Source organism: Neophocaena asiaeorientalis, unplaced genomic scaffold, assembly GCF_003031525.2.
Source record: "Neophocaena asiaeorientalis asiaeorientalis breed wild unplaced genomic scaffold, Neophocaena_asiaeorientalis_V1.1 scaffold756, whole genome shotgun sequence".
Lineage (NCBI taxonomy): Eukaryota > Metazoa > Chordata > Mammalia > Artiodactyla > Phocoenidae > Neophocaena > Neophocaena asiaeorientalis.
Window position 1 is genome coordinate 95,651 of NW_020172477.1, and position 26,775 is coordinate 122,425.

Below are 26,775 nucleotides of genomic sequence, written 5' to 3' on the forward strand. Positions count from 1 at the left end.
TTTTTTTTTTTTTTTTTTTTGCGGTACGCGGGCCTCTCACTGTTGTGGCCTCTCCCGTTGCGGAGCACAGACTCCGGACGCACAGGCTCAGCGGCCATGGCTCACGGGCCCAGCGGCTCCGCAGCATGTGGGATCTTCCCAGACCGGGGCACGAACCCGTGTCCCCTGCATCGGCAGGCGGACTCTGAACCACTGTGCCACCAGGGAAGCCCTCGACTTACTTTTTAAAAACAATTTGCTACTATTTTTAATCAGAAGTCCCTGTGCAATGTTTTTAACCCGTGCTAGGCTCAGACTTCTGTCAAATAGAGGCCATAACCCCAGCCCTACCTCTCAGAGATTGTAAGAGTTATGTGTATATAATACATATTATTTGAATTTGCTTGAAGAAGCATTGGCAGGATGAGAGAGAGAAAGAGGAAAGGCAGAAGGGGAAGAAAGAGGGAGGGTTCCCTATAGGTGATGAGGACTGGAGTTGAAAATACTTGTCTACTATGTTTTGCTTTTTGAATGTTAATATGTTACTTATTTTTTTAATTAAATTTTAAGCTGTTTTATAGTCACTTAGATGAGTGAGCAGGGATCCAAAGAGACTTCAGGTTGAGTAGGAACAAGCCATGTCCTATCAACATCATGTCCTCTCTTGGGCAGGTTTGTGGATAGGGAGCTCAGGGGAGTGCCATAGATCCAGTGACTGTGGACTGTAGATCCAGTGACTATGGACTGTATCATTTGGGTAAGGGCACTCACCAGAGATCTGTGAGCAAGATGGAGAGTCTAGGCTGGATGCTAGGTATAATTGCTACTGTTTATAATGGTTTCTGATCAATGAATTGCCTTTAATTTGGAGGGAACTTTCTAAGAAAAAAGCACTGCCGCTTACTGTTAACTTTATGTTATTTTACATTTAATAAGCAACTTGGTTAAAGAAATAGAAGACACATTTATCTCTTATGTGCATAATATAAAGTTGGAAGGTATAACAACTGCATTGGATGATAGAATCAGGATCCAAAATGATCCTTAAAATTAGAGCAATGGACTGATTCTAATGAGACGAAATAGCAAGGTAAGGTCACACGCTTGGATTTTTATTTTCTTCTAATCAACTTTACAAGCACAGTTCTGGGAAGGTAGAGATTAAAAGCAGCACAAGTAGAAAAAGACTTAAGCATTTTATTGGTCAGTTAACTTGATATGAGTGTGTAGTATGATGTGGCTGCCAAAAGAAGAAAGAATGTAATTTTTAGCTGAATTAATAGAGGGTGATAGTGCTGATCTACTTTGCAGGAGTCAGACCGGGCCTAGAGTATTTCATTCATTCTCTGGGGCCATTCTTACAAAAAGGACATCGACAAAGCAAAGCGTTTAAACGTGGGAGCAACCAGAATGGTGGTGTGACTAAAAACCATGTCAAAGAAAGTGGGTATGTTTAGAGAGAAGAAAGAACTTAGAGTCTAAATAATAATATTTCAGTTGTTTGGAAAGTGAAAAAATAGACTAGGCTTATTTTTTTCTGAAGAGGGCAGTCTAGAATCAGGAGGTGGAAGTTTTTAGCTGGATGGAAAGGAGATCAACAGAAAGGGCTGCCTGCAGATGGGCTGAGGGCCCAAGGGAATGACATTAATCTAAGCAAACTTCTTGTCAAAAGGCTATAGCAGGGACTCACCATGGGCTGCCTGGCTGTTCTAGATCAGTGCTACTCAAAGGATCTTGTTTTCTTTTTCTTTTTCCCCCTTGTGTGTTTGTTTATGTTATTTTCCCCCCAGCTTGTCTTACTACTTTTCTTCATAAATTGAGATAAGGTTCATCCTTTTAAATATAAATATAATTTAAACATAATTCAGTGATTTTTTTTTATTCACAAGGTCATCCACCCATCATCATTTATCAAATTCCAGAATATTTCTTTCATCACCCCAAAATGAAACCTCACACCCATTAGCAGTCACTCCCCCTTCTCCCTTGCCCCAGTCCCTGGCAACCATTAATCTGCTTTCTGTTGCCTGTTCTGGACATCTCTTATAAATGGGCTCATACAGTAAGCTCTTGTGTCTGACATCTTTCACTTAACATAATATTTTCGAGGTTTATCCATGTTGTAGCATGTATGAGTACTTATTCCTTTTCATGGCTGCATAATGTTCCATTGTCTGGATATACCGCATTTTGTTTATCCTCATGGACATTTGGGGTTTTTTTTTCACTCTTTGGCTACTATGAATAATGCTGTTATAGACATCTGTGTACAAGCTTCTGTGAACATAATGTTTCATTTCTCTTGGGTATATATTTAGGGGTGAAATTGCAAGGTAAGATGGTAACTACTTTTTGAGAAAATGCCGAACTATTTTCTATAGAAGCTGCACTATTTACATTTCTACCAGCAGTGTATGAAGGTTCCAATCTGTATACTTGCTGACATTTTTTATTGTTTATTTTTTTGATTATAGCCATTCCAGTGGTTATGAAGTGATAATCTCATTATGGTTTTGATTTGCATTTTCCTGGTGATTAATGGTGTTGAGCATCTTTCCATGTGTTTATCATATGCTCTTTGGAAAAATGTCTATTCTGATCCTTTACCAATTTTTACATTGGGTTGTCTTTTTATTGTTGAGTTTTAAGAGTTCTTTATATAGACTGGACGTTGGATTCTTTTTTTTTTTGGCCATGCCACGTGGCTTGTGGGATTTTGGTTCCCTGACCAGGGATCGAACCCATGCCCCCTGCAGTGGAAGCACGGAATCCTAACCACTGGACCTCCAGGGAATTCCCATGGATACTGGATTCTTATCAGATGTATGATTTGCAGATCATTCTTTGCAGTTTCTTTTCACTTTCTTGATAGTGTCCTTTGAAGCACAGAAGTTTTTAATTTTGATGAAGTGAAGTTTATTTTTTCTTCGACTGCTTGTGCTTTAGGTGTCATATCTAAGAACCATTGCCTAATCCAACATCATGAAGATTTGCATATGTGTTTTCTTTGAGGAGTTTTTAGATTTGTGGTCCATTTTTGTTACTGAACTCAAGTTCAGCTGCTCACTGCTCAAAAGCCAATAATCAAGAGGCAAGTGTCAATAGAAAGGGAAGGTGCTTTAATCAGAAAAGGGCAGCAATCTGGGGAGAAGGTGGACTCATGTCCCGAGGGCAACTCCGAAGATTCTGCTCAGCCATGGCAGTTTTTTTTTTTGGCTGCGTTGGGTCTTTGTTGCTGAGCGCGGGCTTTCTCTTGTTGCAGTGAGCGGGGGCTACTCTTCATTGCGGTGCATGGGCTTCTCATTGCGGTGGCTTCTTTTGTTGCGGAGCATGGGCTCTAGGCACGTGGGCTTCAGTAGTTGCAACACGCAGGCTCAGTAGTTGTGGCTCGCGGACTCTAGAGCACAGGCTCAGAAGTTGTGGCACGTGGGCTTAGTTGCTCCACAGCATGTGGGATCTTCCCGGTCCAGGGCTCGAACCCGTGTCCCCTGCACTGGCAGGTGGATTCTTAACCACTGCGCCACCAGGGAAGTCCCCATGAGGGTTTTTAAAGAGAAAATGGTGAGGGGAAGAATCTCAGTGAATCATCGAGGCAGGAGGTTGGATTCTGCATCATTCTCCATTGCATGCAGGCTGGCTGACTCTCTCTTCAGATGTTATCTTGCCCATATGATCTGCCTGCAGGATTGCTAAGGGGACTGTTGGGGGTAAAGAGCTGGTCATTCTTTACTTAATTCTTCATTCTTACTTCTTTTTATCTAGGAAAAGAATCAACAGGTTAATTAGGTTCTTTCAAGGTTGGAGGGGAACAGAAATGGACAAACAGGAAACGGGCAAAAGAGCTGCTTTCAAATCCCCACTGTCTAACATCATTCCATTTCTATGGGATTAGGGGTGAAGGTCTATCTTCTGTAACTTCTTCATGCTGACATAGGGTGCCATATTCTCAGAGTGGAAGATGTCAACGTGGGTCTGTAGCATCTCTTTGCTGACAATTTTAGTTGGCCGCTTACATATTACAGGCAGAACAAGCTACAATTATTTTGATGCCCACAGAGATATAGATTATTATGAGCAGTAACGTTAATCCCATTCTCTTTGAGGCCAGTTCTCGGAAGTGTGCTAGCCGCAGATTCAGTACTGCTCAAGATGGTACAGCTTATGTCATGGCTACGGTCTGGTTATCATGCAGTTAGCTTTGTTCCTCTGGTGGCAGTTGTAGTATCTGTAAACAACTCAGGAATGTGCATCAGACACGGACTCTGTGACTCTGTTGTCCTACTCATTAACTGCTCAGTTTTGTAGTTGGTGGGGCCTACAGGGTTCTGCTCGGTTCCATTTTGAGTTAATTTCAGTTTGTGATGTGAGGTAGGAATCCAACTTCATTCTTTTGCATATAGATATCCAGTTGTCCCAGCACCATTTTTTGAAAAGACTCTTCTCTTCCTCATTGAATTGTCTTGGCACCCTTGTCAAAAATCAATTGGCTATAAATGTACAGGTGCTACACTAAAGATCTTGTGCCAGAATGTAAGTCAATGAACTACTTCCCCCATAGGTAAAGTCTCACTAGGAAAAGGAAAAAGTCATCTTAGTGACCTGATTGATTTACATCCCGGAGTAAGCTCCTTATTTCCTTGTGGACTGGCTTCTACCTAGAAAATGTTTGTGGAACACATTTTGAGTAGCACTCCTCTAAATCTTTGGTACGTTAACTGCCACTGCCCAGGAGTACCCCAGGCTCTATCCCAGAGCTACTAGATTAGAATCTGTTTTTAAACAGAATCCCTAGGTGATTCAATGCTTATTAAAGTTTGAGCAACATGCCTCTAGAATCAGACTCTAAATGACTTTAAAGATCTGTTCAGTAAGTAGAGGATTAATTAATGAGTAAGACTTAGAAAAGGGAGAATAAATGTGATTGTAGGCAGGATTATATCTGGGACTTATGTAACAGAAACCCATAAGGGGCCCAGATACGTTGCCTTCGGTAGAACTCCAGGGCCAGTCCAGATCTCAAAGCGTTTCTCTTCACTACTGCACTGGACTTGATATCGTTTTTGTTTGTTTGTGAATTATAAAGAGTTACAGAGGAAATGTAGACTTACAAAGGAGAGTTACAAAGGAAATTTTCCTAAAATTTAGGCAATTTTAGAGAAGGCAGGTGGGGAATAGTAAGGCCAAAGACTTCTACAAAGCAACTTTGGGAGAGAGAAACTAATTCCAGGCCTTAGAACTGCTTTCCTTCATCCTTAAGTTAATAAGAAGCTGCACTTTGGGTAAAAGTGTCTGTGGAATCATAGTGTGATTCTAGAAGTTGGCAACAATAGTGCCGAGTCATAAACTCAGAAACCATCGACTATTCGGAGGGTCAAAACAGGTAAATATACCTCTTTGGAAGCTTACTGTATGCAAATGCAGACACTGTCAGCATCAGGAATTTGCAGGAATTTGTCATGCTGACGTTCCAAGGAAGGGTGACCTGAGCAAAAGATACATAAGAAAATTAGTTACATACTATAACTCATTTTACTATTTTAAGGTGAGTGACATTATTGATGTGCTACTTAGAACGCTATCTTCTTTGTTTTCTTGAACATAAATATAAAGGCTTTTATAGATGTACTTAGGAATTGAGTCCTCTGCTTTCTTATAAGTCTTTAAGATTCTTAGGTAGGAATTTCCTGCTGCAGGAATTTTGAAGCTCGGGATAGAATACTGTTCTGTGCCACAAGCACCATTAATTAGGACCACAGATAAACTTGAAATGTGTGGTCATCTATAGAATCTGGGTAGAAGGCCTCATTTTCAAATGGTACTTTTTGTATGTGTTTGTGAAAAAAGTTTTTCATCACTTCAAGCATTTGACTATGAAAGTTAATAAGCTAACTACAAACACGTTAAATATCTATTCAGTAAAGCAGGTCTTCTAATAACATGTTTATCCATGTGGTTTAATGTTAATTTTAAAATAAAGTTTAAAATGACAATACAAGTCTTTAGACTTATCACTGCTTCCATGATTTAATGTAATATAAACTGATCTAATCCATAGTTTAACTGAACATTCCCCACTCCCCTGAAAATCAGAGTTTGACTTATACTCATCATGTAGACTTTTATCTCAATTCTCCAAATAATACTTGTAGCCGAGGGCATCAGAGCATCTTCCTTATATCCTGCCTTTTCCTGAGTAAACCGGTAGTAACTCAGGTGCCTCTATGCGGGTTCCATCCCAGACCTCTACGTCCATTCATTCTGTTCTGTAAGCCTGGGGCTGGTCTTTTAACTAAAGCCAGGGAAAGCTTGGACATCCTTCGGTATGTTGCTGCTGAGAAGTGCTGTCACACTGCCCATGAATGTGAGTCTATCTCAGCTTGTAGTAAGATTTTCTCTTGACCTTTTCTACATTTCACAGCCATTCAAACAGATCTTCTCTATCAGTTCTAAACCAGTGGCATCCTAAAATCAGAGACGTTGCTGTGTCATCAAGTTGTTAAAAGTAAAATGCCATCGTCTCCCTCCAAAGAGGCGGTCTTTTCTGCTTGGACATATCTCAGGATCTCTGCAGAAGACACAATGAACAGGAATTTGGGCGTGGACTGATCAACCAGCATCTTGGCAGAGTGTTCTAGGATGCCATCTGCAGATGTTAATTATCCAGTTTGGGTCCTCTAATAGCTCTTGACCTCCTCTTGGCTCTATCAGTTGCTTCTTATTTTCCTTCCAGATTCTTATTTATTCCTCTTGGGATGAGACAAACTCAGAGGCAACATTGCTGATTCTTTTTCAAACAGCTAAATGTAGAAACATTAGCCTTTCATTCCTTCTTGTGGACATTTGGAGGACATGATCTGCTGCTGCATTTTGGTTTCAAAGAAATTCTCTCCACTTCCTCCTACTTCTACGACTGTGTGAACGGAAACATTCTAGAAGAGCTGATAAGACTGAAAAGCAGAAGGATAGTCCTCTAAAACATGAGCCCTGAAATCACTTTCTGTTTAGAGAAACTTGAATTCTAGAGGCTGCTTTTCTGCCTCATCATCTCCCTTGTCTGTTATCCAAAACAGTTGCTCTAAGCCTTTTATTTCTCTCATCAAGCTTCTTTCTCATTCCCTAACACTTTGAAGATGATCTTGTACTCTACCAAAAACAGAACAATAGATCTGAACTTCCTCAAATTCCCTTTTTTTCCCCCCAGCCTTAAACCAATATGCATGTCCATCCTTATTTCCTTCCTGCTTGCCAGGAAAGAAATGTCTTTGAAAGATCAGTCCCTTTAACAGTGCTCCTAATTCCTTCCCTTCTCTACCTGCAGGACTTGGTTCGCTCAGTTATCCTCATCCTCTCCTGTATCTTAAAGCACCTTTTTGCCCTGGCTCCTTTCACTCTCCAGTGCTCAATCCTCTCCCATCCTAAAACTTCTTTCCCTCAGTGCTTCTCCTCTTTTAAGCTCAAAATGTCCTGAAAGAATCTCCCGTAGCCACTGGCTCTGCGTATTCCACTCCCATTCTTCGCAAGTCCAGCTCTGTTCTTACTTCACTTTATTCCTTTTACAAAACTGTTCTTGCCTAGATCTCCAGCGACTTCCCAGTCGCCAGTAGAAGCAATCACGTCTTTACCTTTGGTCTACCTTTCTGAGACAACAGTCATTCTTAATCCTTCACTCAGAGGAAAGTTCTAAGGAATTTTAACTTGGATGCTCAGAGTTCAGGTGTGTTGGTTTGATACTCTGAGGCTTCCTCTTGTTTGGGTATGTACTTTGAGATTAAAAGAGACCGTATCCGTATCACTTTGAACACTGAGTCTCCAGTTAGTGTGGTGGTGGCTCAAGTTGCCGCATTTGTGTGCTGACTCTTACAGAACCACGTTTCCCAACTCCGTCCTCCCATTTCTTTTATTAAACAAAGTAAAACAATTTATTAAAACTAGTTAAAAAATAAAACCTTGGGACTTCCCTGGTGACGCAGTGGTTGAGAATCCGCCTGCCAATGCAGGGGACACGGGTTCGAGGCCTGGTCTGGGAAGATCCCACCTGCCGTGGAGCAACTGAGCCCGTGTGCCACAACTACTGAGCCCACGTACTCTAGGGCCCACGTGCTGCAACTACTGAGCCCACGTGCTACAGCTACTGAAGCCCGCGCGCCTAGAGCCAGTGCTCTGCAACAAGAGAAGCCACCGCAGTGAGAAGCCCATGCACCGCAACGAAGAGTAGCCCCTGCTCGCCCCAACTAGAGAAAGCCCACGCGCAGCAACAAAGCCAAACGCAGCCAAAAATAAATAAATAAATGTATTTAAAAAATAAAATAAAACCTTACTTTGTGCATAAATCCCATTGCCCAACTTGCTTGGTTTTTGCTCACTAATGACCTTAGATTTTGAACATCATCATTACAAAGATTTGCCTCAATGGATGTTGAAATAACCAGACTGAGGGATGAGGCAGCTTCCAGTGTCTAAATGGGTCCTGACACATGGGAGGTGCTCAATAAGTATTTGTTGGAAAATTAATTCCACAAGCAGCTCTGAGAGATGCAGTTCCAACTGGAGAGCTGGAAACATAACACATCTTATATCCCAGTTGGTTGGCTTGAAAGACTTAATTGTGAGCAAAATGCTTAGGTCTGGATGCCATTGTAGTCCCTTCAAAACTTTAAAAAGCAGTTATTCTTTTCATATATTTCCTAGAGGGAGAAAAACAGTACGAATAGTTTAAAAGTCAAGTTGAGTTCACTTGTGTTCCTACAACCAGGAAAAAAATCAGTTTCATTTTTCTGAATTAAAAATTCACATATTTAAATAGTTCATGCTGTCGCTCTCCTGTTAGCCCCTCTGCAGTGTTTCCGGAGATGGGAGTCTTTGCTTCTGGTTTATATGGAGCGCTGATGCCGTGAGCAAGTAGGCACCGTGTGTGCATTTGGTTCTAGAATTTAGTTCAGGAGAGCGTTATGGTTTAGAAGGGTTGCAGAATTGTTATTGAAGAGCTGACCGTGAATCTCATAGACCAGCGGGAACCTGCTCTTGACCCTGCCCCTTAGTCTTGTCTCTCTTCACTGTTCGTGTTGTCTCTGTGTATTTAAGTTATCTGGGCTAATGGAAAAGCCTGGCTCGTTCTATCTCTACCGGTGTCTGTAACGGATAATTTATTTCTCAACTCTTCTTTACAGAGGGACCTGTCGGGGCACAAGAACATCGTGGGTTACATTGACTCCAGTATCAACAATGTGAGTAGCGGTGACGTGTGGGAAGTGCTCATTCTGATGGACTTCTGCAGGGGTAAGTAGATGCGCCATACGTTACGCTGTCATTTCTCTAGCACTTTGATTGTCAAGGGTGTGGGGTCATTTCAGTTAACGTGCACCGTACCCTAACATATGTTGTTCCGGTTTTAAAGATTGGAAAACGAAGAGGCTAAAAGACACAGAGCCTTCTGTCACTTCTTGGTTATCCTTACAACGGCGAGTTGTGGCCCAAATAATTCGGAGTGGTAGATAATACAAAACTCTACTTTTGTTAGGTTTGGGAAGGTTTGGTGCTTGTATATGAATGCGAATGTATGAGAATGAGAATGAATATGTTCTTGTGATGCTTTAAAACAAATGATGAAGGCACATGATAAAGACCCAACTCCAGACAGACTAAGGGGACAGTCCAGCTTCCCTCACTCGTGTGTTCTCTTCTCCACCCACACCACCATCCTTGCATTAGGGGGTCAAAGAATCCTTTTCGTCTAATGGAAATGACCCTGCTCTTCTTGCTGGAGATCTGTGATTGCCAGGAAGGCTACATTCAAATGTTGCTGCCATTAACAGTAGAGTCAAGTAGTTGAAAGCTCAGAGTTTCAAGCAGTATTTATCTTGGGAAACCCAGGCTGTAGCATGAATTTCTTCGGAGTTGACTGCATTTCATACAGCTATTGTTCGGAGGTTTGGCTTTTTTGGTCTCAGCAGCTGTCACTTACATTCTTGGGTCATTGTCTCACTGTTTGGTGCCCAGTTTTGTAAGCACCCTCAGTTCCACTAACACGTTCCTTGCCTTTACAGATACTGTCCATAAATTAAATATGTTAGTAATGCTTAAAATGTGATGTTAAAGATAGTTTCAGCCTTCGCGGTAACAGCTGCTAACCTGATTTTGTAAAATACTACCACATTTCGGGGCTTCCCTGGTGGTGCAGTGGTTGAGAGTCGGCCTGCCAATGCAGGGGACGTGGGTTCGTGACCCGGTCCGGGAAGACCCCACATGCCGTGGAGCGGCTGGGCCCGTGAGCCATGGCCGCTGAGCCTGTGCATCCGGAGCCTGTGCTCCGCAACGGGAGAGGCCGCAGCAGTGAGAGGCCCGCGTACCGCAAAAAAAAAAAAAAAATACTACCACATTTGAACTTGACAGTTTGTCTCCTCCTCCTCTTCCTTTTTGGATGTAAAATGTTTAGAGACGAGGCAGTAGGAGAGTCCAGGGAGCTGGATAATTTTCTAAGCGAGGTCGTCAGTCTTTCGGTCCTAGAGATTAAATGTTGGTGTAGCATTTCTGCAGACCAGGCAGCAAGCAGTAAAGCCAGAGAGACCAAGCTGTTTCTAAAATACAGACTGTCAAACTGCCTTCTTCCTCCACCCGCGGTCTATTGTGCAATCTGATTCTTACTGAAAGATACAGCAGATTGAACCTGTGGCCTCGTCCAATGCACAACAGGGACAGTATAACCAGGCAACTAGAGCCAGGACCATGTTGTCAGTTCTGCTACTAATCTTGAAGACAGAATGAGGGCAGCTCACATCTGGGCTGCTTTATATAATGAAGAAACTGTTTTGACGCCATAGAAAACAAGTCTAAGGCTGGGAATCAAGATACCGGGGTTTAGTCGTGGCTCAGCCAGTGATGGGCTGAGTCCAGGTTGCTCCTCTGAGGACAGCCTTTCATTCTCGTGGATAAGTGATGGGTCTGAATGTTAATAACCTTTCCTCTGCTCTGCACCCCTCTCAGGAGGCCAGGTGGTCAACCTGATGAACCAGCGCCTGCAAACAGGTTTTACAGAGAACGAAGTACTCCAGATATTTTGTGACACCTGTGAAGCTGTTGCCCGCCTGCATCAGTGCAAAACTCCTATTATCCACCGTGACCTGAAGGTAACAGATCACCATTAAGTGCATTCTTATGGAGTATTTTCTGTCTGCCCCAGGAATGGGGTAGATGTTATGGGGATGTGAGAAAAGCGTAAGGCATGGTACCAGATTCTAAGCTTACATTCTGCTTGGGGAGAGAAAGTACAAAGAAAAAAATAGCAGAACAGTACAGTACAATATAGCTCTCCATTTTATTAAGTAGCTTTCAGAAATTCTTTATAATCGTCAAATGCCTGAACACATCTTTTTTGTTTTTCCTGATAAACTCCCAAATTCACTTTTCCAGGGTCAGAAAAAGTAATATGCTAATTTGAAATTTATAAACAGTGGTGCTTGATCTTTAAAGTCTATTTCATACTTTGTAAAATCCATTAATTGGTGATTTTAAAAATTTGTCCTACTAATTACCATCCCCTTGCACTGGGCCTTTCGTACTGTAGTCACTTGACAATGTTCGTTGAATGGAACTGGCACCCAGTTAGGATTCACTAGCATCTCTGGAGCACTGACAATGTGCCAGGTATTCTGTTAGACACTTTATGTGCACTGTCTCTTGGGAGGGAGACATTCTTCTTTGCATTTTTTTTTTTTTTTTTGCGATACGCGGGCCTCTGGCCTCTCCCATTGCGGAGCACAGGCTCCAGACGCGCAGGCTCAGCGGCCATGGCTCACGGGCCCAGCTGCTCCGCGGCATGTGGGATCTTCCCGGACTGGGGCACGAACCCGCGTCCCCTGCATCGGCAGGCGGACTCTCAACCACTGCGCCACCAGGGAAGCCCTCTTCTTTGCATTTTATGTTTGGGGAAACTCAGGAGCTGAGAGGTTATGTGATTTGACTAAGGTCATATAACTAGGAAGAAGCAGTACCAGAATTTGAATCCAGCTCTTCTGATTCTAAGTTACAGTTTCTTTTCATTATACTTATGTTTCGAGAAACATGCTTCACGGCTAATATTTGCATCACTGTCCCCTAGTGTGCTTGTTAAATGCAGGCTACTGGGTTCCCCGCTGAATCTTTTGGGCTATAATTTTTGTGATGGTACCAGGGAAGCCCAGGAGTTTTTATCTTAGGCACCCCAGGTGGTTTTTGTATATTCTAAAGTTTGAGGGTCATAGCTACATACTAGCATTTCTGTTCTGAGGGTGTTTTTTAGTTTGTTTGTTTGTTTCTTTAATTAAGATACCATAAAATTCACTCTTTTAAAATATACAATTTGGTGGATTTTAGTATATTTACAAGGCTGTGCAACCATAACCACTGTCTAATTCCAGAAAATTTCATCATCCCCCCCAAAAATCCTGTATTCATTAGGGGTCACTCCTCATTCTCCCCTTGTCCCAGCCCCTGGCAACCACTAATCTACTTTCTGTTGCTTATTCTGGACATTTCATCTAAATGGGCTTGTATAGTATGTGACCTCTTTCACAAGCATAGTGTTTTCAGGGTTCATCTATGTTGTAGCGTATATCAGTACTTCATTCCTTTTTGTTATAACATTCCATTTTGTGGATATATCACATTTTGTTTATTCAGCAGTTGGTGGACGTTTGAATTGTTTCTACTTTGGCTGTTATGAATAAGGCTACTATGAACATTCATATGCTAGTTTTCATGTGGGCATATGTTTTCAGTTCGCTTGGGTACATACTTAGGAGTGGAATCGCTGGGTCATACGGTAACTCTAATTTTTTGAGGAACTGCCACACCGTTTTCCAAACTGGCTGCCTTATTTTACATCCCACCAGCAACATATGCGGTTTCCGATTTCTTCACACTAACCTAACACTTGTCATTGTCCTGTTTTATTTTCCCACCCTAGTGAGTGTGAAGGCTCCAACAGCCTTAGACAGCCTTCTCCAGTGTGCCTCTGCGCACAGTCAGCCCCTTTTCTGAGTGGAGCGAGGAGGATACATCTCAGTGAATATTACGAGCCTCACATCATACAAGTACATAGTTCTGTGGGGACAGTGCCGACACAACGTGGTTCCTATGCTCATCACGTTAAAGGATTGGTGAGAGAATATAAATGAAAGATTTGGAATTGAAACCTAAATAAGTGAAATACAAAACTTTATAGAACAAAGTGATGAGTGGAAGAGATTCAAGTGGCTTAATATGTGGTCAGATAGTGGGATCTGGCAGTGGTGATTGGAGCCTTCTGGAAAAGTCGGATTTTGAAGGACTGGTGGGATATAGGTGGACACAGAGAGGATGAAAGGCATTTCAGGCAGAGAGCAGAGCCCGAGAACTGCCGAGAGAAGGGAACAAGAAGGCATTTGAAGATGAGGAGATAGGTAAGGGCTTGGTACCTGGCCAGTTACAGACCAGGCTAGGGTGATTGCAGGCCACTGCTCTAAGAATATAATGACACTTTATTTTTTTTATTGAAATATAGTTGATTTACAATGTTGTATTAGTTTCAGGTTTTGACAGTTTATTTCTGGTTGCCTTAACCATGAGTGAAATTCTTGGGCATGTTAGCATGTATTTCAAAATAGGCAGTGGTACCAACATTTTAGGACCTGACCTTTCTCCCTGCCACCTGCCTTGGAGAAGAGTTCATGAGGGGCAAAGAAAAAGGGGAGAAGTGTGGCCCAGCTGCACCAGCACTGCTTCTGTGACCCGTATGAGCTCAGGTTTCTCCAGAACCCCATCCTCCCCCCGGCTCAGATGGGGTTCGATTTCATATTGGAACTCAGATTGTATAGCACAGTAACTTGTACCGACTGAATCGTAAGCTCTGTGAGTGAGGAGCGCCCTTCACGTTGCCAGACGCGCAGGGCACGTTGCTCTCCCTGTCTCGTTCTCCTGCCTATGGCATTTGCCTCCTCTGTGACTGTCTCTTCCCATGACCCCTGTGCAGCGTGTTCTCCGGGCCCCTCAGGCTCCTTGGTTGCTCCTCTTATCACTTAGCCTCAGAGCCTCAGCTTCCTCGTCTGTAAGGTGGAGACAACAACGCCAGCCTTGTTAGTGTCAGGGTGAGGCTAAAGGGGAGCGTGCATGTCAGCGTGCAGGCGCATCCTTGGCCTAGAAAGTCCTGAGCGGGCACCCAGGGAGGTGAGAGCAAGGGAAGAGACCAAGAGGGCCGTTGAGCATCCTTTTAGAGAGTGCTACTCCCATGGTAAACAAAATCTTCCTTTATTGTAACTTTCGTCAACATTTGTTGGATTAAACGAGGCCTAAATGATAATCATTTCATACCTGTAAATAGCACCTGCCCAGTTTACCCATTCCCAGCTTATTAGTGCTGCTGTGAGGTGGTGGAGAAGCGTCACCCATGATGGGAACCTGAGGCACAGAGCTCAGTGTCTTGCCTGGGGACACGGTCGGGGGTTGGTCTCAAGCAGCCAGAGCCTAGACTCTTCTTTCACTGCTCTGAACAGCCTGTGAGATGTCTCAGCAGAGGAACTCGGAGCAAACTGGAATCTCAGGGTAAGGCTGGGGAACAAGCGAGTGGCTGCCACGCTCTTCCTCAGCCCCTGCCCTTTGCCCCTCCATCACCCAGGGCTGGGCGCACAGTAGTTGTGTTCAGTCAGTATTGAAGACCATCGGGTGTGCTGCTGGTTCGCCAGTAGTGGTTCAGGAGACTTTGTTTCCCTTTCTCCTTGACCTTGGAAATAAGGAGTGTAAATAGGGGCCCCTGGAAGGAGGCCTTGATTGTGATTGTTCTAGAGGAGTCCTGTTGCTGTTGATTTTCGTCGTTGACTCCCGGTTGTTTTGCTGAAGCTTTCCCAAATTCCCCAAGTCTTACGCTCATTGCCATCTGGAGGCTTTTGTTAGCATGTTAGATCCTGTTGACTTCTACTACTGTGTGCTTGGTGGGCAGTCACATCGCCTGCTGCACTGCCAACTTCCTAGGCAGGCGTGAAAAGTCCCCCTGTGCTTCCTGTTTGCCCTGGCTCTGTCATTGCGTCACAGGGCCTTGGCCGCTCTGCGCTCCCTGTCATGGCTGGAACCAGCCAGCACAGTCCTAGCAGTAGCCACAGCCAAGAAGTCCTTTGTTGTCCTCTTGGCCAGAGAACGTGCTGGTGGCTGGTCTCCCGGTTGCTCCCCTGTGAGCGAGGTCTCCCTTGGCGACCAGGCGCCTCGGGAGTCGTCTGTGGGGCACAGGAGGGAGCACAGGCCAGGCCAGCTGTAGGGCCCCGTGTTGAGCCAGTGTCACCCTCTGCAGCAGCCAGCTTGGTCACACGCAGACCTGAGAAAGGACCCTCTTGCCCTGCCTACCACGTGTGTGGTCTTTCTTGCAAGTTCCAGAGGGGAAATAAGCTGAAAGCGGTCCCTGTCCTTAAGCAGCTTATGTTCTAAAAATAACCACGACAGAAGTTCTGGTCTTTATTGAAAGTCTCTCCTCCAGTACATAGTTTTAACATTTTCATTATTTCCCCCATTGTTTAATTGCCGTCTCTCTGAAGAATGATAGAGGTCATTCCTGCAGATCATGGGGTGTTGTAGACCTGGGACAGTCACGTTAGGCAGCCCTTTCTTTTTACCAACGGCGAAGCCTCTGCCCAGAAAGGCCGTGGCCTGAACAGTGATTTCAGTGATCAAACCAGAACAAAGGCCAAGGTTGTTTACTCTCAGTTTGGTTTCTGTTTGTTTGGTTTTGCTGTATTTTACCATGATGTTTGTCCTAACATTTAAGAAAGAGGAAGAAAGGGTTAAGACTTAATAAGTACATTCTAGATTGAAAAAGTCCTGAATGTCTCCTCAGTTGTCAGAAAGGAGATGTAGATCTCATGAAGTAGAATAGGATGAAGATTCTTGTCCTGTTTTTGGAGCCACAGGTTGGAAAACCTGCATGCATCTAATCCTCCACAATTTCCAGTGGTAAAAAATTAAACTCTGTGGCTAAAATGCCTGGATGCCGTATCTGCTTGGAATATTGTCAAGATGAAGAGGTCAGGAGGACGTGGCTTTCCAGACCTCTTAGCTAAAGCTGTGAGCAGAATTTGGGAGTGACGACTTTAGTAACGCTCTTAGGCTGACAGGTTGGGAATAAGGTCAGCAATGTTAAACTCTCAATGAGCTGAAAGGTGGGCGGTTGTAAGTGATGGTAACCAGCGTCAGGCTGACTTCCTGAAGGGCTTGGCCAAAAACGGAGTCACCGTGCAGATTCTCTGAAGCTTCCAGAAGCTGGTGTATGAAGAGCCAGTTGGTTCTCGACCTTCCTGAGCTCTTTGAATCCCTCTCGGCCCTGGTCATCTCACAGGTGGACGATGGTACCTGCCCTCATTGTTTTCTTTCTCTCACATTAGTGCAACAGGGGAGGGTGAAGTCCCAGCGGTGTGGCAGCCTGAGCCCGAATCCCACCCTCGCAGCCTTGTGACCTCAGACGTGTTAGGTAACTGGACTCTGTTCTCTCGTGTGTTAAGAGGGACAGTGAGGCTGTGTAAGAATTTCGTTCAATACTGTAGGTAGAAGTGTACATGGGGCAGGGTTGAGCCTATATTAAGCTCTGTTAGTTGCTGATACCATTGTTGTTTATATCATCCTGCCCCTGTGCCTTCCTGTTCCTAGTTCCACTTATCTAAGTCCTGCACTTCCTCCAAGGCCCAGCATTATCTCGTCTCCTCATTCATAACAGTGCTAGCCCATAATATGTCCGGTCCCATGTTTTCAGTTTTCCGGTGCCCACGATGGTGCTGCCCCAGCCACAAAGGCCTGCCTCTGTGCCTCAGACACCTCATGTGTGCTCCCACCTCTGCGCCTTTATGCTGGCCGCTCTCTACTGGGAATGCTTGTCCACCACGTGGTCCATGGCTGCTCCCCTCATCAGGGTGACTGTGCTGTTTATAGTATCATCCTTCTTTACTTTACATACATTTAATATGCTGGAGTTTTTTCCACAACATTTATCACTACCGGGCAGTTATACTTAATATTACTTTTTTTAAAAAATCATCAACTGGACTCTAAGCTCCATGAGAGGGACTTCCCTGGTGGTCCAGTGATTAAGACTGTGCTTCCACTGCAGGGGACACGGGTTCGATCCCTGGTCAGCAAACTAAGATCCCCCAAGCCCTGTAGCATGGCCACAAATAAAATTAAATTAAAATTAAAAAATAAAATAAGGGACCTCCTGGCGGTCCAGTGGTTAAGAATCCATGTTTCCACTGCAGGGCCACAGACAGGTTTGATCCCGCATGCCATGCAATGTGGCCAAAAAAAACCAACAAAAAGCCCTAAGCTCCACAAGAGGATGAACTTTGATTTGTTCACCAAGAAGAGTACTTGGCACGTAATAGGAGGTAGTAGGAGTGCAAATGTATTTCTTTAATAAAGGAATGATAACAATACCTATCTTGCATGTGTACAGGGAGATTTACAGTTCATTCTCTTACTTGCTTCATAAGAACAGTGATAGAATTATTATCAGCTTTACTTCACAGATGAGAAACAAGCCCAAAGACATTGGTCCAAGGCCAGACATCTAAAATAGTCCCTGAGGTCTTCTGAACCCCAGGTGCAGTGTGGTTGCCACATGTCATGCTCTGTGTTAAGTGTTTTGTTGATGATGGTGCTGGCGGTGATGCAGGCAGCAGCCAGCAGGAGCTCGGAGGTCTTCACTGGTGTTACACAGGGACGGATGGAGAGAGGGCGGAGCTTGCAGCTACTGCTAAAGTGGCTGCTGCCAAGCGGATCTCACCTTCGTAATCTCAACTGATCCTCCCAGTAGACTTGCACGGTAACCAAAGCAGGGATTATGGTTCTCCTTTGCATTGATAGTTCTTTGATATTGCTCAGGCTTTCCCTACATTGATATCTCTGGCTCTCTTGTCTATTTTTGTACACACGCTTAATTTTTAACTGGTTTTCCTGTAAATATAGTTTTGTACAATGCTATCTTTGTGGGAGGGAGGGAGGCCAACTGGGGACCAGGTTAGATATAGTATAATTCCTGAGTTCTGTCAGTCTGGAACTAACCAGAAGTACAAACCTAGTTTTCAAGGGGGGCGGGGAACAAAACCAAAAACCCCAATGTGAATCATCTTTTATTCTGTCCTTTGTCTGCTTAGTTTTCCTCCCTTCCCCAACAGTGATTTTGGTCCCTAGAACTACCTTGTTTGTGTTTTGATATGAATTCGCTTTTCAGTTTTCTAGATTGTACATTCCAACGTTAGAAGGAGAGAATCTGATTCAGGAAGGGACTGCACACATACAACAGGAGAAGCATGGTTTCACAGGCGCCCTGTAGGATATATGAGGCCAGCAGGGAAGATTGTTGCTGAAAGATACTTAATAAGGGATTTAGGGGTCCCTTATGTGTGTGAAATACTGGCCAGGTATTGTAGGGGACACATGAGCATAATATAATTATAGACCAGAGGCTGGCAAACTTCTCTGCCAAGGGCCAAAGAATAAATATTTTAGGCTTGTCAGCTATATAGACTCTGTTTCAACTGCTTGAGTCTGCTGTTGGAGCTTAAAAAGCAGCCATAGACTAGAGGGTAAGTAACCAGTGGGCATGGCTTGGTTTGGACAGAAGGTCTTTGTCAACCCTTCCTAGCAGTGGTAAGTTCTGTAGATTTTTGTAGGGTGGCCATGGAAAGTTTTACTGAGGAGTTATGGCTTGAGCAAGGCCTTGAAGACTGGCTAGGAGTTGACTAGTGGAGGGAGCAATAATTGAATAAAAAAACTAGTCAATATGGGGAATGCTTAGCAGACATTGAGCAAATCAGCCTGACTAGTATTTAGACACTTGGTTCCTCATTGACTAGGTTCCTATTATAGGGACATTTCTGAACATAAAGAACTAAGATACCCCTGGCCTTAAGCTTGTATCCAGTACATTGGGTGAGTGTAGTCATCCCTACCAGGGTAGGAGGATGGGGATGGGGGGCTTGGAGTAATTGTCCTGCTTCTAACCTGCTTCCTGCCCTGGCAGAAAGACAATTCCCTGTCCTTCTCTAGAGCTGGATTGCCTAGGTTCACTTCCTTCCTTAATCACTGTGAGCCTCACTCTCTCTGTCTGTATAACAGGGATTATTATTACATTGTTACTATGAGGATTGAATGAGATAATCCATGTAAAGTGCTGAGACAGTAGTACTTGTATTAGTAAAAGCTCAGTAAATGGTAGCAGTTCTTTTTATAACCTCTAAATTCGATTGGAAATATTAGTGTTGCCTCGTTAGAATTATTGTAGATTCCTAAAGTGAGTATACGTTCAGGATAGCTTGACTGTTTCACTTGGTGTACATAGATTAAACTCATGAGCATTGTAAAAAGCTGTAGATGGTGGAAATATTTACCTGACTCAGGCTTGTCTTTGGGGAACAAGTCTCCCGTAAGAATTCTTATTCACAAGAGCGTATCCACGCAAGTTTACGGTCATAGTTCACACTGCCTGTGTGGCTGAAACTCCGAAGGTCAGAATTGTAAATTAAAGTGATTATAGGTTATTAGTGCCCCAGGTGCATAAGTGGATATCTCTGGAAGAATAATAGACTTTAAACTCAGGCCTCCAAGGCTTCCCACAGATAAATTCCAAGGAACACGAGTTAACAACAACAATGGCAAAACCCCTCACAACAATACCATGAGTGACACTCAGTAGGAGTAAGAAACAATAAACTACAGAGTCAGTTTGCAACAAAGACTTTAGGTATTGGATTTAGCAGATACAGACTATAAAATAAACATTTTTATAATTTTAAAAGAATTAAAGTGTAGAAACAAGAGACATCATAATTGACAAGATATTTTTTAAAGGACTAGCAGTAATAGTAGGGGCCTGGGTATTTGGTGGCTCCTGTCTTATTTCTGACAGACTCACACACACACACACACACACACACACACACAGGATGTTGTATGCGTTTCTCTTTTTTAGTTTATTCCATTTAACCAACATTTTCTGTTCTAAGCACTATGTTAGGCATTGGTAGAGAAGACTACAAATACCTGTGCTTGTCCTTAAGGAGTTTATAGTCTACCCTTATCTTTGTTTTCCGAAGGTGATCAGTCTTTGGAAGGCTGAAGACAAAAGACAATGGAGACTCCAGACTTACTGACCTAACAAGATCTTTACTGCCCATGCACAGCCAGGTCTGTGCTCCAGCAAAGCAGCCAGCTCAGTTCACCTATACCAACAATTAATACCTCCTGAGTACAGTAGTACCCACTGTTCGGACTTGTTATTTCTTTGGCAGTGTCCTTTGATACGAAGGATTTCACTAGGTTCTGGTCTTCAGAAGCTCCCTCTAACCCAGAACTCCTAACTCACTGCCCAAAGAATTCATCTATAAAAATATAAGGATGGGCTTCCCTGGTGGCGCAGTGGTTGTGAGTCCGCCTGCCAATGCAGGGGACGCGGGTTCGTGCCCCGGTCTGGGAAGATCCCACATGCCGCGGAGCGGCTGGGCCCGTGAGCCTGCGTGTCCGGAGCCTGTGCTCCACAATGGGAGAGGCCACAACAGTGAGAGGCCCACATACTGGGAAAAAAAAAAAAAAAAAATATATATATATATATACACACACACATATATATATATACACACACATATATATATGTATATAAGGATGATACTTTAACAGGAGAACTGTGCATTTGCCCACAGGCCTTTAATCACTTTGAGAAGTAAGCAAAATATAGCAAATATTTATTAATTCAGAAAATCCTAACCTATCGTAGTAAAGAAATTGATATATGTGTTTATAAGGCCCAAATGAAATCCCTGACATCAGGAAGAACAGAGTACTGAAGGAATGTAGGGAAGAAGTGATATTTGTCTGAGTGGGGGCCTGAGGAAAGCTTTGACAGTATAAGGACCATTTCTGCAGAGCTGAGAAATGTGACGAGAAATCTGGGAAAATGGGACTCTTGCTTCCCCACCGTGGAATTTCCTTTTTTCACCCTATTGCCATGCATCTTTTTTTTGTTCCACTTGGAATGACCCTTGTTGACATACTTAGAGGAGAATAACTTTCCTATGCACATTAATGAGATTATCAGAAATAAAGTATCTTATTGATGTGTATGCAAACCAAATTTTCAAACACATTACTAAACGGTATCTTGGAATGGGCGGCTGGGCAATGTTTTTCAGGTTGAAAATATTCTCTTGCATGACCGAGGCCATTACGTCCTGTGTGACTTTGGAAGTGCTACCAACAAATTCCAGAATCCACAAACTGAAGGAGTCAATGCAGTAGAAGATGAGATTAAGAAGTAAGCTTTTCCTCCTTTCTTGGAATTTTATCCATTATCGGATCAGCAGTTTTACCTTCAGCTTATGATTGAGAAGGTCAGGGTGAGAAGACAGTGGTGCTTGTCAGTTGCCCCTCATTGGCAGTTGGGCTGTTGGATTTTAAGTGGAGGATGGGGAAGGGGTTCATGAGCATTGAGCAGTGGAGTAAAGTGAAGGAATCTTACAGCACTTTATCAATGGTCCTATGGTCATTATGCATAGATCTTTTGATTTACATCACATAGCCCTTAAAAAGGCGCACACACCTTAGAAGTACTGTGATGTTTTTAAGTGGGATCACGACAGCTGTGGCATTACCAGTCGGTTGTGCTTTTGACTGAAACCTAAATGGCTGTGTATTCCTTCCTGCTCATAAGGAGCTCACCTGCAATCTAGTGGAATTAGTGGTGCATAGGGCTGTTAAAGTCTCTACAGATAGTGAATCACTGACTTCCACGAGAAAAAAGCTTCTTTAGATTTGTGATTCCAGTAAGAACCTGACCCATTTTCCCCTGTTGTCCAGAGTGTTGGATTTTTCACAGGCACCAGCACTCACTATCACTGTTCATAAATCAGCAGTCTAGAGTGCACACATATCCTGATCCTCTCTCTCCGTTCCTGCTTCACGCCTGGCAACCGAGCCTGGGGCAGGAAGACTTACGGTCCAAGACCCTGATGGGCACCTAAACCGCAGAGCCCTCTGGGCTCTAGAGACTCCAGCAGCACAAATCACAGGCTTGGTAACACTAAGACTCTCACTTTGAAGATGAGCTTATCCTTCTCTTTTCTTGAGCCAGAGATAAGAGGAAAACTGTTGTTTCAGCCTTATGCTGGCAGCAAAGATCCGTCCACCTCCCAGCCTAGCCAGGGCCCACTTTATCCTCCTGAGTGTTCCAGCCAGTATTACATCTCTGTGTCGAGCCACATCTAAAGGGATTACTATTTAAAAAAAAAAAAAATCAGCTAAATATACTATCAGACAACAGGGATTTACAGGAGAAGATTTTGTTATTTGAGGAGCAAGAAAAGGTGCTTTTAGAGTTTATTTAATGCCTTAGTGTCTGCGTCCCCACCTGCTCAGTATATTTTTTAAAGTAATTCTGCTACCCCTGTTTTTTAATTATAGCATTGACATATTTAACAAAAAATGAATCTCTTGATTGTAGATACACAACGCTGTCCTATCGAGCACCAGAAATGGTTAACCTGTACAGTGGCAAAATCATCACTACGAAGGCAGACATTTGGGTAGGTGTCAACTAACCTATCCACATCTCAGATGTCAGCAGTCTTGGCCGTAAACTCCCAAGTTTAATGCAGACAGTGCCATAGCAAGAGTGGCCACTGTACCATATCATTGTCTACTTATCCCTCAGGGTTATTCTTGACTCGAGGTGATGAGCCACTGCTTCTCGAAGCATGTCAAAGAAAATGAGTTTAGACCTCTGTGAAAGTTATTCAGGTGACCTGCCCATTATTTAAGTGGTTCTCACATATGTGTTACTAGTTCTTAAGAGCAAAACCAGCTGAATACTTGTTCTTTATTGGAGCACAATTTGGTAATGAGGATAGAAATATTATAACTTAGCAGATATATAGTGATGTTGGGTTCTAAATTCAAGTTTCTAACGGGTTAATAGTACAGAGTGTTTAGATTTGCTGTAAATGTGGATGGTGCCAGTATCTCTCAGCAGACCCATTTGCAGTTATGATAAATAAATCACTAGTAGCAATCTGCTTTTTTTACTTTTTTAGGCTCTTGGATGTTTGTTGTATAAATTATGCTACTTCACTCTGCCATTTGGAGAGAGTCAAGTGGCAATTTGTGATGGAAACTTCACAATTCCTGATAACTCTCGATATTCCCAAGATATGCATTGCCTAATTCGTAAGTATTTAAAGTTTCTAGTTTCACATTTTTATTTCTAATCTCCAGGAATGGATTGGAGGATAAAGGGATTAGATCCCAGGAGTGATGAGTGGGATGCAAAAATGAAGAAATCAGTTGATAACTGTTGGTCACTCAAAGACCATGTAACGGTGTCTAGTTAGAGTGGTGAGTCTTTTTGCCAGAAATCTAAACTTGGTTTCACACCTGGGCTGGCCACCCAAGCAGCAATCTTAACTGGGCTTTGAGCATTACAGTACTGTCCTGTTCTCTTGCAGTCTGCATGAAAGCTCCGGTACCAAAGGAGTCCAGCTGACTCGTATCAAGCGATAAGAAATTCATCTTTGCAAAACTGGAAGCAACTCAAATTAAAATAATTGCAGTGCGTTGGCTGAAGTGAATACATAATTAAGACTACATAACTCTATGGAGCTAGGTTTTTTCCTCTCATTTAGGTTAATCACTGGATTTTGATAAAAAGCATTTAAACTCAATGCTTTAAAATGTTTTTAAGATTCCCCACTCTTTTGTATCATCATAGTAAGCATATGTACTAATGTTTATTAACCAGATGGCAGAATAAGTAATTTTTGCTCAGCCCGCTGTATTGGAATGCTAAAGAAACAGATTTTTTATTATCTTTTTACTTTGGTCAAGATGTTTAGTATCCACATTTTAACAATCACAGATTGTAAATCCTGAGTAACGCACTTTGGGTCCTAGGTGGGGATACACTTGGAGAAAATAGAAGAAGCACATGTGGTGCGGAGCATCTGACATTTGTTGAAGGCCTACGTGTACCTCATTTAATTCTTAAAACCCTATATAGCAGGGGTCCCCAACCCCCTGGGCCGTGGACCGGTACCCATCCATGGCCTCTTAGGAACCCGGCCTCACAGCAGGTGAGCGGCGGGCAAGCGAGCCAAGCTTCATCTGCAGCTCCCCGTCGCTCACATTACCACCTGAACCATTCCCCCCCAACCCCGCCCCCCGTCCGTGGAAAAGTTGTGTTCCATGAAACCGGTCCCTGGTGCCAAAAAGGTTAGGGACCACTGCTATATAGTAAATATAATTATCCCTATTATACAAATGAGGAAACGGAGCCTCAAAAAGTATAGGTAATGCACCCAAGTTAACATAGTAGTAGCTTTTAAGTGACTACCCATTCCATTATACTAGTTTACACGAGTTTTATCAATCTGCCTCTTCCGTTTATTAATACAGAAGCGGGAGCAGTATTTAAAGGAATGGAATATCGTGTTTAATGGTTGTTGGATGTTTTCAGAGGTAAAGCATTATATTGATATCTGTACTAAAATTACAGCTATGTAAATGAGATTGCAAGGAAATATGGGGAAATTGCCAAATTTATTGCTAGAATGGTAGGAATTTTTGCAAAAAAAATTTTTTTTTTTTTTACTTTTGTGCAGCAAATTCGTATTACGAAAAACAGCTCTTTATGAATGTGTGTAACATGGCATCTTTCCTAAACTCTGATCTGTTTCACTTTACAAACTGTTGGAAGAGTCCACTGTCACCCTAACTCACAGGTCTGAAAATGCATTTCTTGTTATCCCCCCACGCGCGAACACACACACACACACACACACACACACACACACACACACACACACACACACACATGCCCCTTTCACTCCCAGTACAAGGTTCCCCTCTCCTCTTTTCAGTTTCTATCAGTGGTGTCGCCATTCAAGCCCAGATGACTGAAATTTAACGTTTTCTTTGGATCTGGCTAGCAAGACAGAATAGAGTCAGTCATTTCCTAAGCAGCATTAACGCTTTCTTTGAAGTTTCTCCTGTTTGCTTGACATTTCTCTCTGTTCTCATCACTGTCACCATAATATATACCGACCCTGTCGGCTCATGCCTGTACTGGTGGATTGGCCTGAATGTCCAACACACCCTCACTATGAGATTAATCTTACAAAATACCACCCTATCATGTCCCTATTCAGTAAACCTCATGGCTTGCCAATGGTCCCATATATTCTGGATTCATCCTCCCCACCTTATTTCCCTTTATTCTCTGACAAGGAGACCTCTGCCCTGTCCTCTTGGTTCCTCTATTCCTTGCAACAAAGCGTTCTGTTGCCTTTCTCCAAGTCCGTCTTTGCTCAGACTGTTTTCTTACCTGGAATGTCTTTTTCTCTGCTTTTGCCCTGACTGACTAAGTTTTTTCCTGCCTTCAAGGACCAGCTCCGCTCCTGCCTCTTCTGCAAAGGGCTTCATAAGGCTGCAGCCTCATCAGTCTTTTCTCAATTTAGGGTCCGAACCATTCATTTGATTACTTAAGCAATAAATTGCCTTACATTGCTGTTTACATGTATATGTGTATGTGTTTGTGTGTATTCTCAAGGATTTTTTCCCCTGGGGATTTTTCCAGCTTCAGAAAGAGCAGAAGCTTAAAGGACCTGGAAACAGACACATGATCTGTAGATCACAGTAAAAGTAGAGATGTATTTGTTATCTTGTCATTTCTTTTAGATTGGAAACCAGCTAGTACCTCCAACAAAAGAATAAAATAAGTAAATTCATGAAATTTGAGTTTTGGTTATAATTATCAAGAATAATCATTTGTCTAGCTGATAGTATGAAAGAAGGAAGGTACCAGAAAATGAATGTGTTAAGTTCCACACTGAGAACTTGAGTCCCTGCTGTGCAGGTCACAGAATGTGAACTTAAAGTATCTTTGTTACAATTCAAAAACTTTGTTATTTTCTTGCAGATATTTAAAATTTTAGGAAAGTTAGAGCTTCCCTTTCTGAGAGGGGAAGAAAAGGGCTAATCATACTGTCTGACTTTTATGAGAAATAAAAATTTTAAAGAGACAGAATTTTGGTAATAGAGAAATTATGCTTCTTAGCTAATGTAATAACTCTTTGGGTATTATTAAATAATTCATATATGTTTGTTTATCTTAGGGTATATGTTGGAACCAGACCCTGACAAAAGGCCAGATATTTACCAGGTCTCCTACTTCTCATTTAAACTACTCAAGAAAGAATGCCCAATTCCAAATGTACAGGTATGTGAAAGGTGCTTTTTAGGGGAAGTAAACATGATTGAATTGTCATTTAGCATTCCTGGGGTATTAATCAGCTGTTTAAACGAATAAGGCGTCCCTTGCTTTATCTAGTAGGGGGCATTCAAACAAGGCTAACTATGAAGGAGTTGCTATAAAGGGAATCCACTTTTCCCATAGAATTTAGTTATAAAACTGAGGCAATTTTACACACACACACACACACACACACCCCCTGGGGATTGAGTTGAACGCTTTGGGTAAAGATTGACCAACTTTACCTTGTCAGCTGTCCTAGTTCCCTGAGAGCCAACGTGCCTGTTGTATTTACCGAGAGGAGGTTGGGCAGGCCGTTTCCCTAAGGCAAGGCCCTGGACTTGCCACTGTGCCTAGTGGAACATAAGCCCCTTGTCCCTTTCCTCCTTTGCTGTAGCAGACCTTTCTTGATTTTGCTTCCGTTGCTGGCCAGTCTGGAATGCACACTCCTTTTCTTCTACCCTCCCCACATATGTCAGGCCATCAGAATGTTTTCTACACATATTCATCCTAAACTC

At 43.0% G+C, this 26,775-nt stretch overlaps 1 protein-coding gene across 4 annotated transcripts in view; it reads left to right on the top strand.

The window, feature by feature from the left end:
* AAK1 (AP2 associated kinase 1) overlaps window positions 1-26,775 on the top strand; it is a 167,368-nt gene that overhangs the window by 76,217 nt on the left and 64,376 nt on the right. For all 4 annotated transcript variants that reach the window (XM_024738184.1, XM_024738185.1, XM_024738186.1 and 1 more), the window contains exons 4-9: window positions 9,147-9,255; window positions 10,960-11,102; window positions 21,150-21,271; window positions 22,457-22,538; window positions 23,046-23,178; window positions 26,121-26,224. In XM_024738184.1, the coding sequence (XP_024593952.1) occupies window positions 9,147-9,255; window positions 10,960-11,102; window positions 21,150-21,271; window positions 22,457-22,538; window positions 23,046-23,178; window positions 26,121-26,224 (693 nt within the window). The remainder of the gene's footprint in view (window positions 1-9,146; window positions 9,256-10,959; window positions 11,103-21,149; window positions 21,272-22,456; window positions 22,539-23,045; window positions 23,179-26,120; window positions 26,225-26,775) is intronic.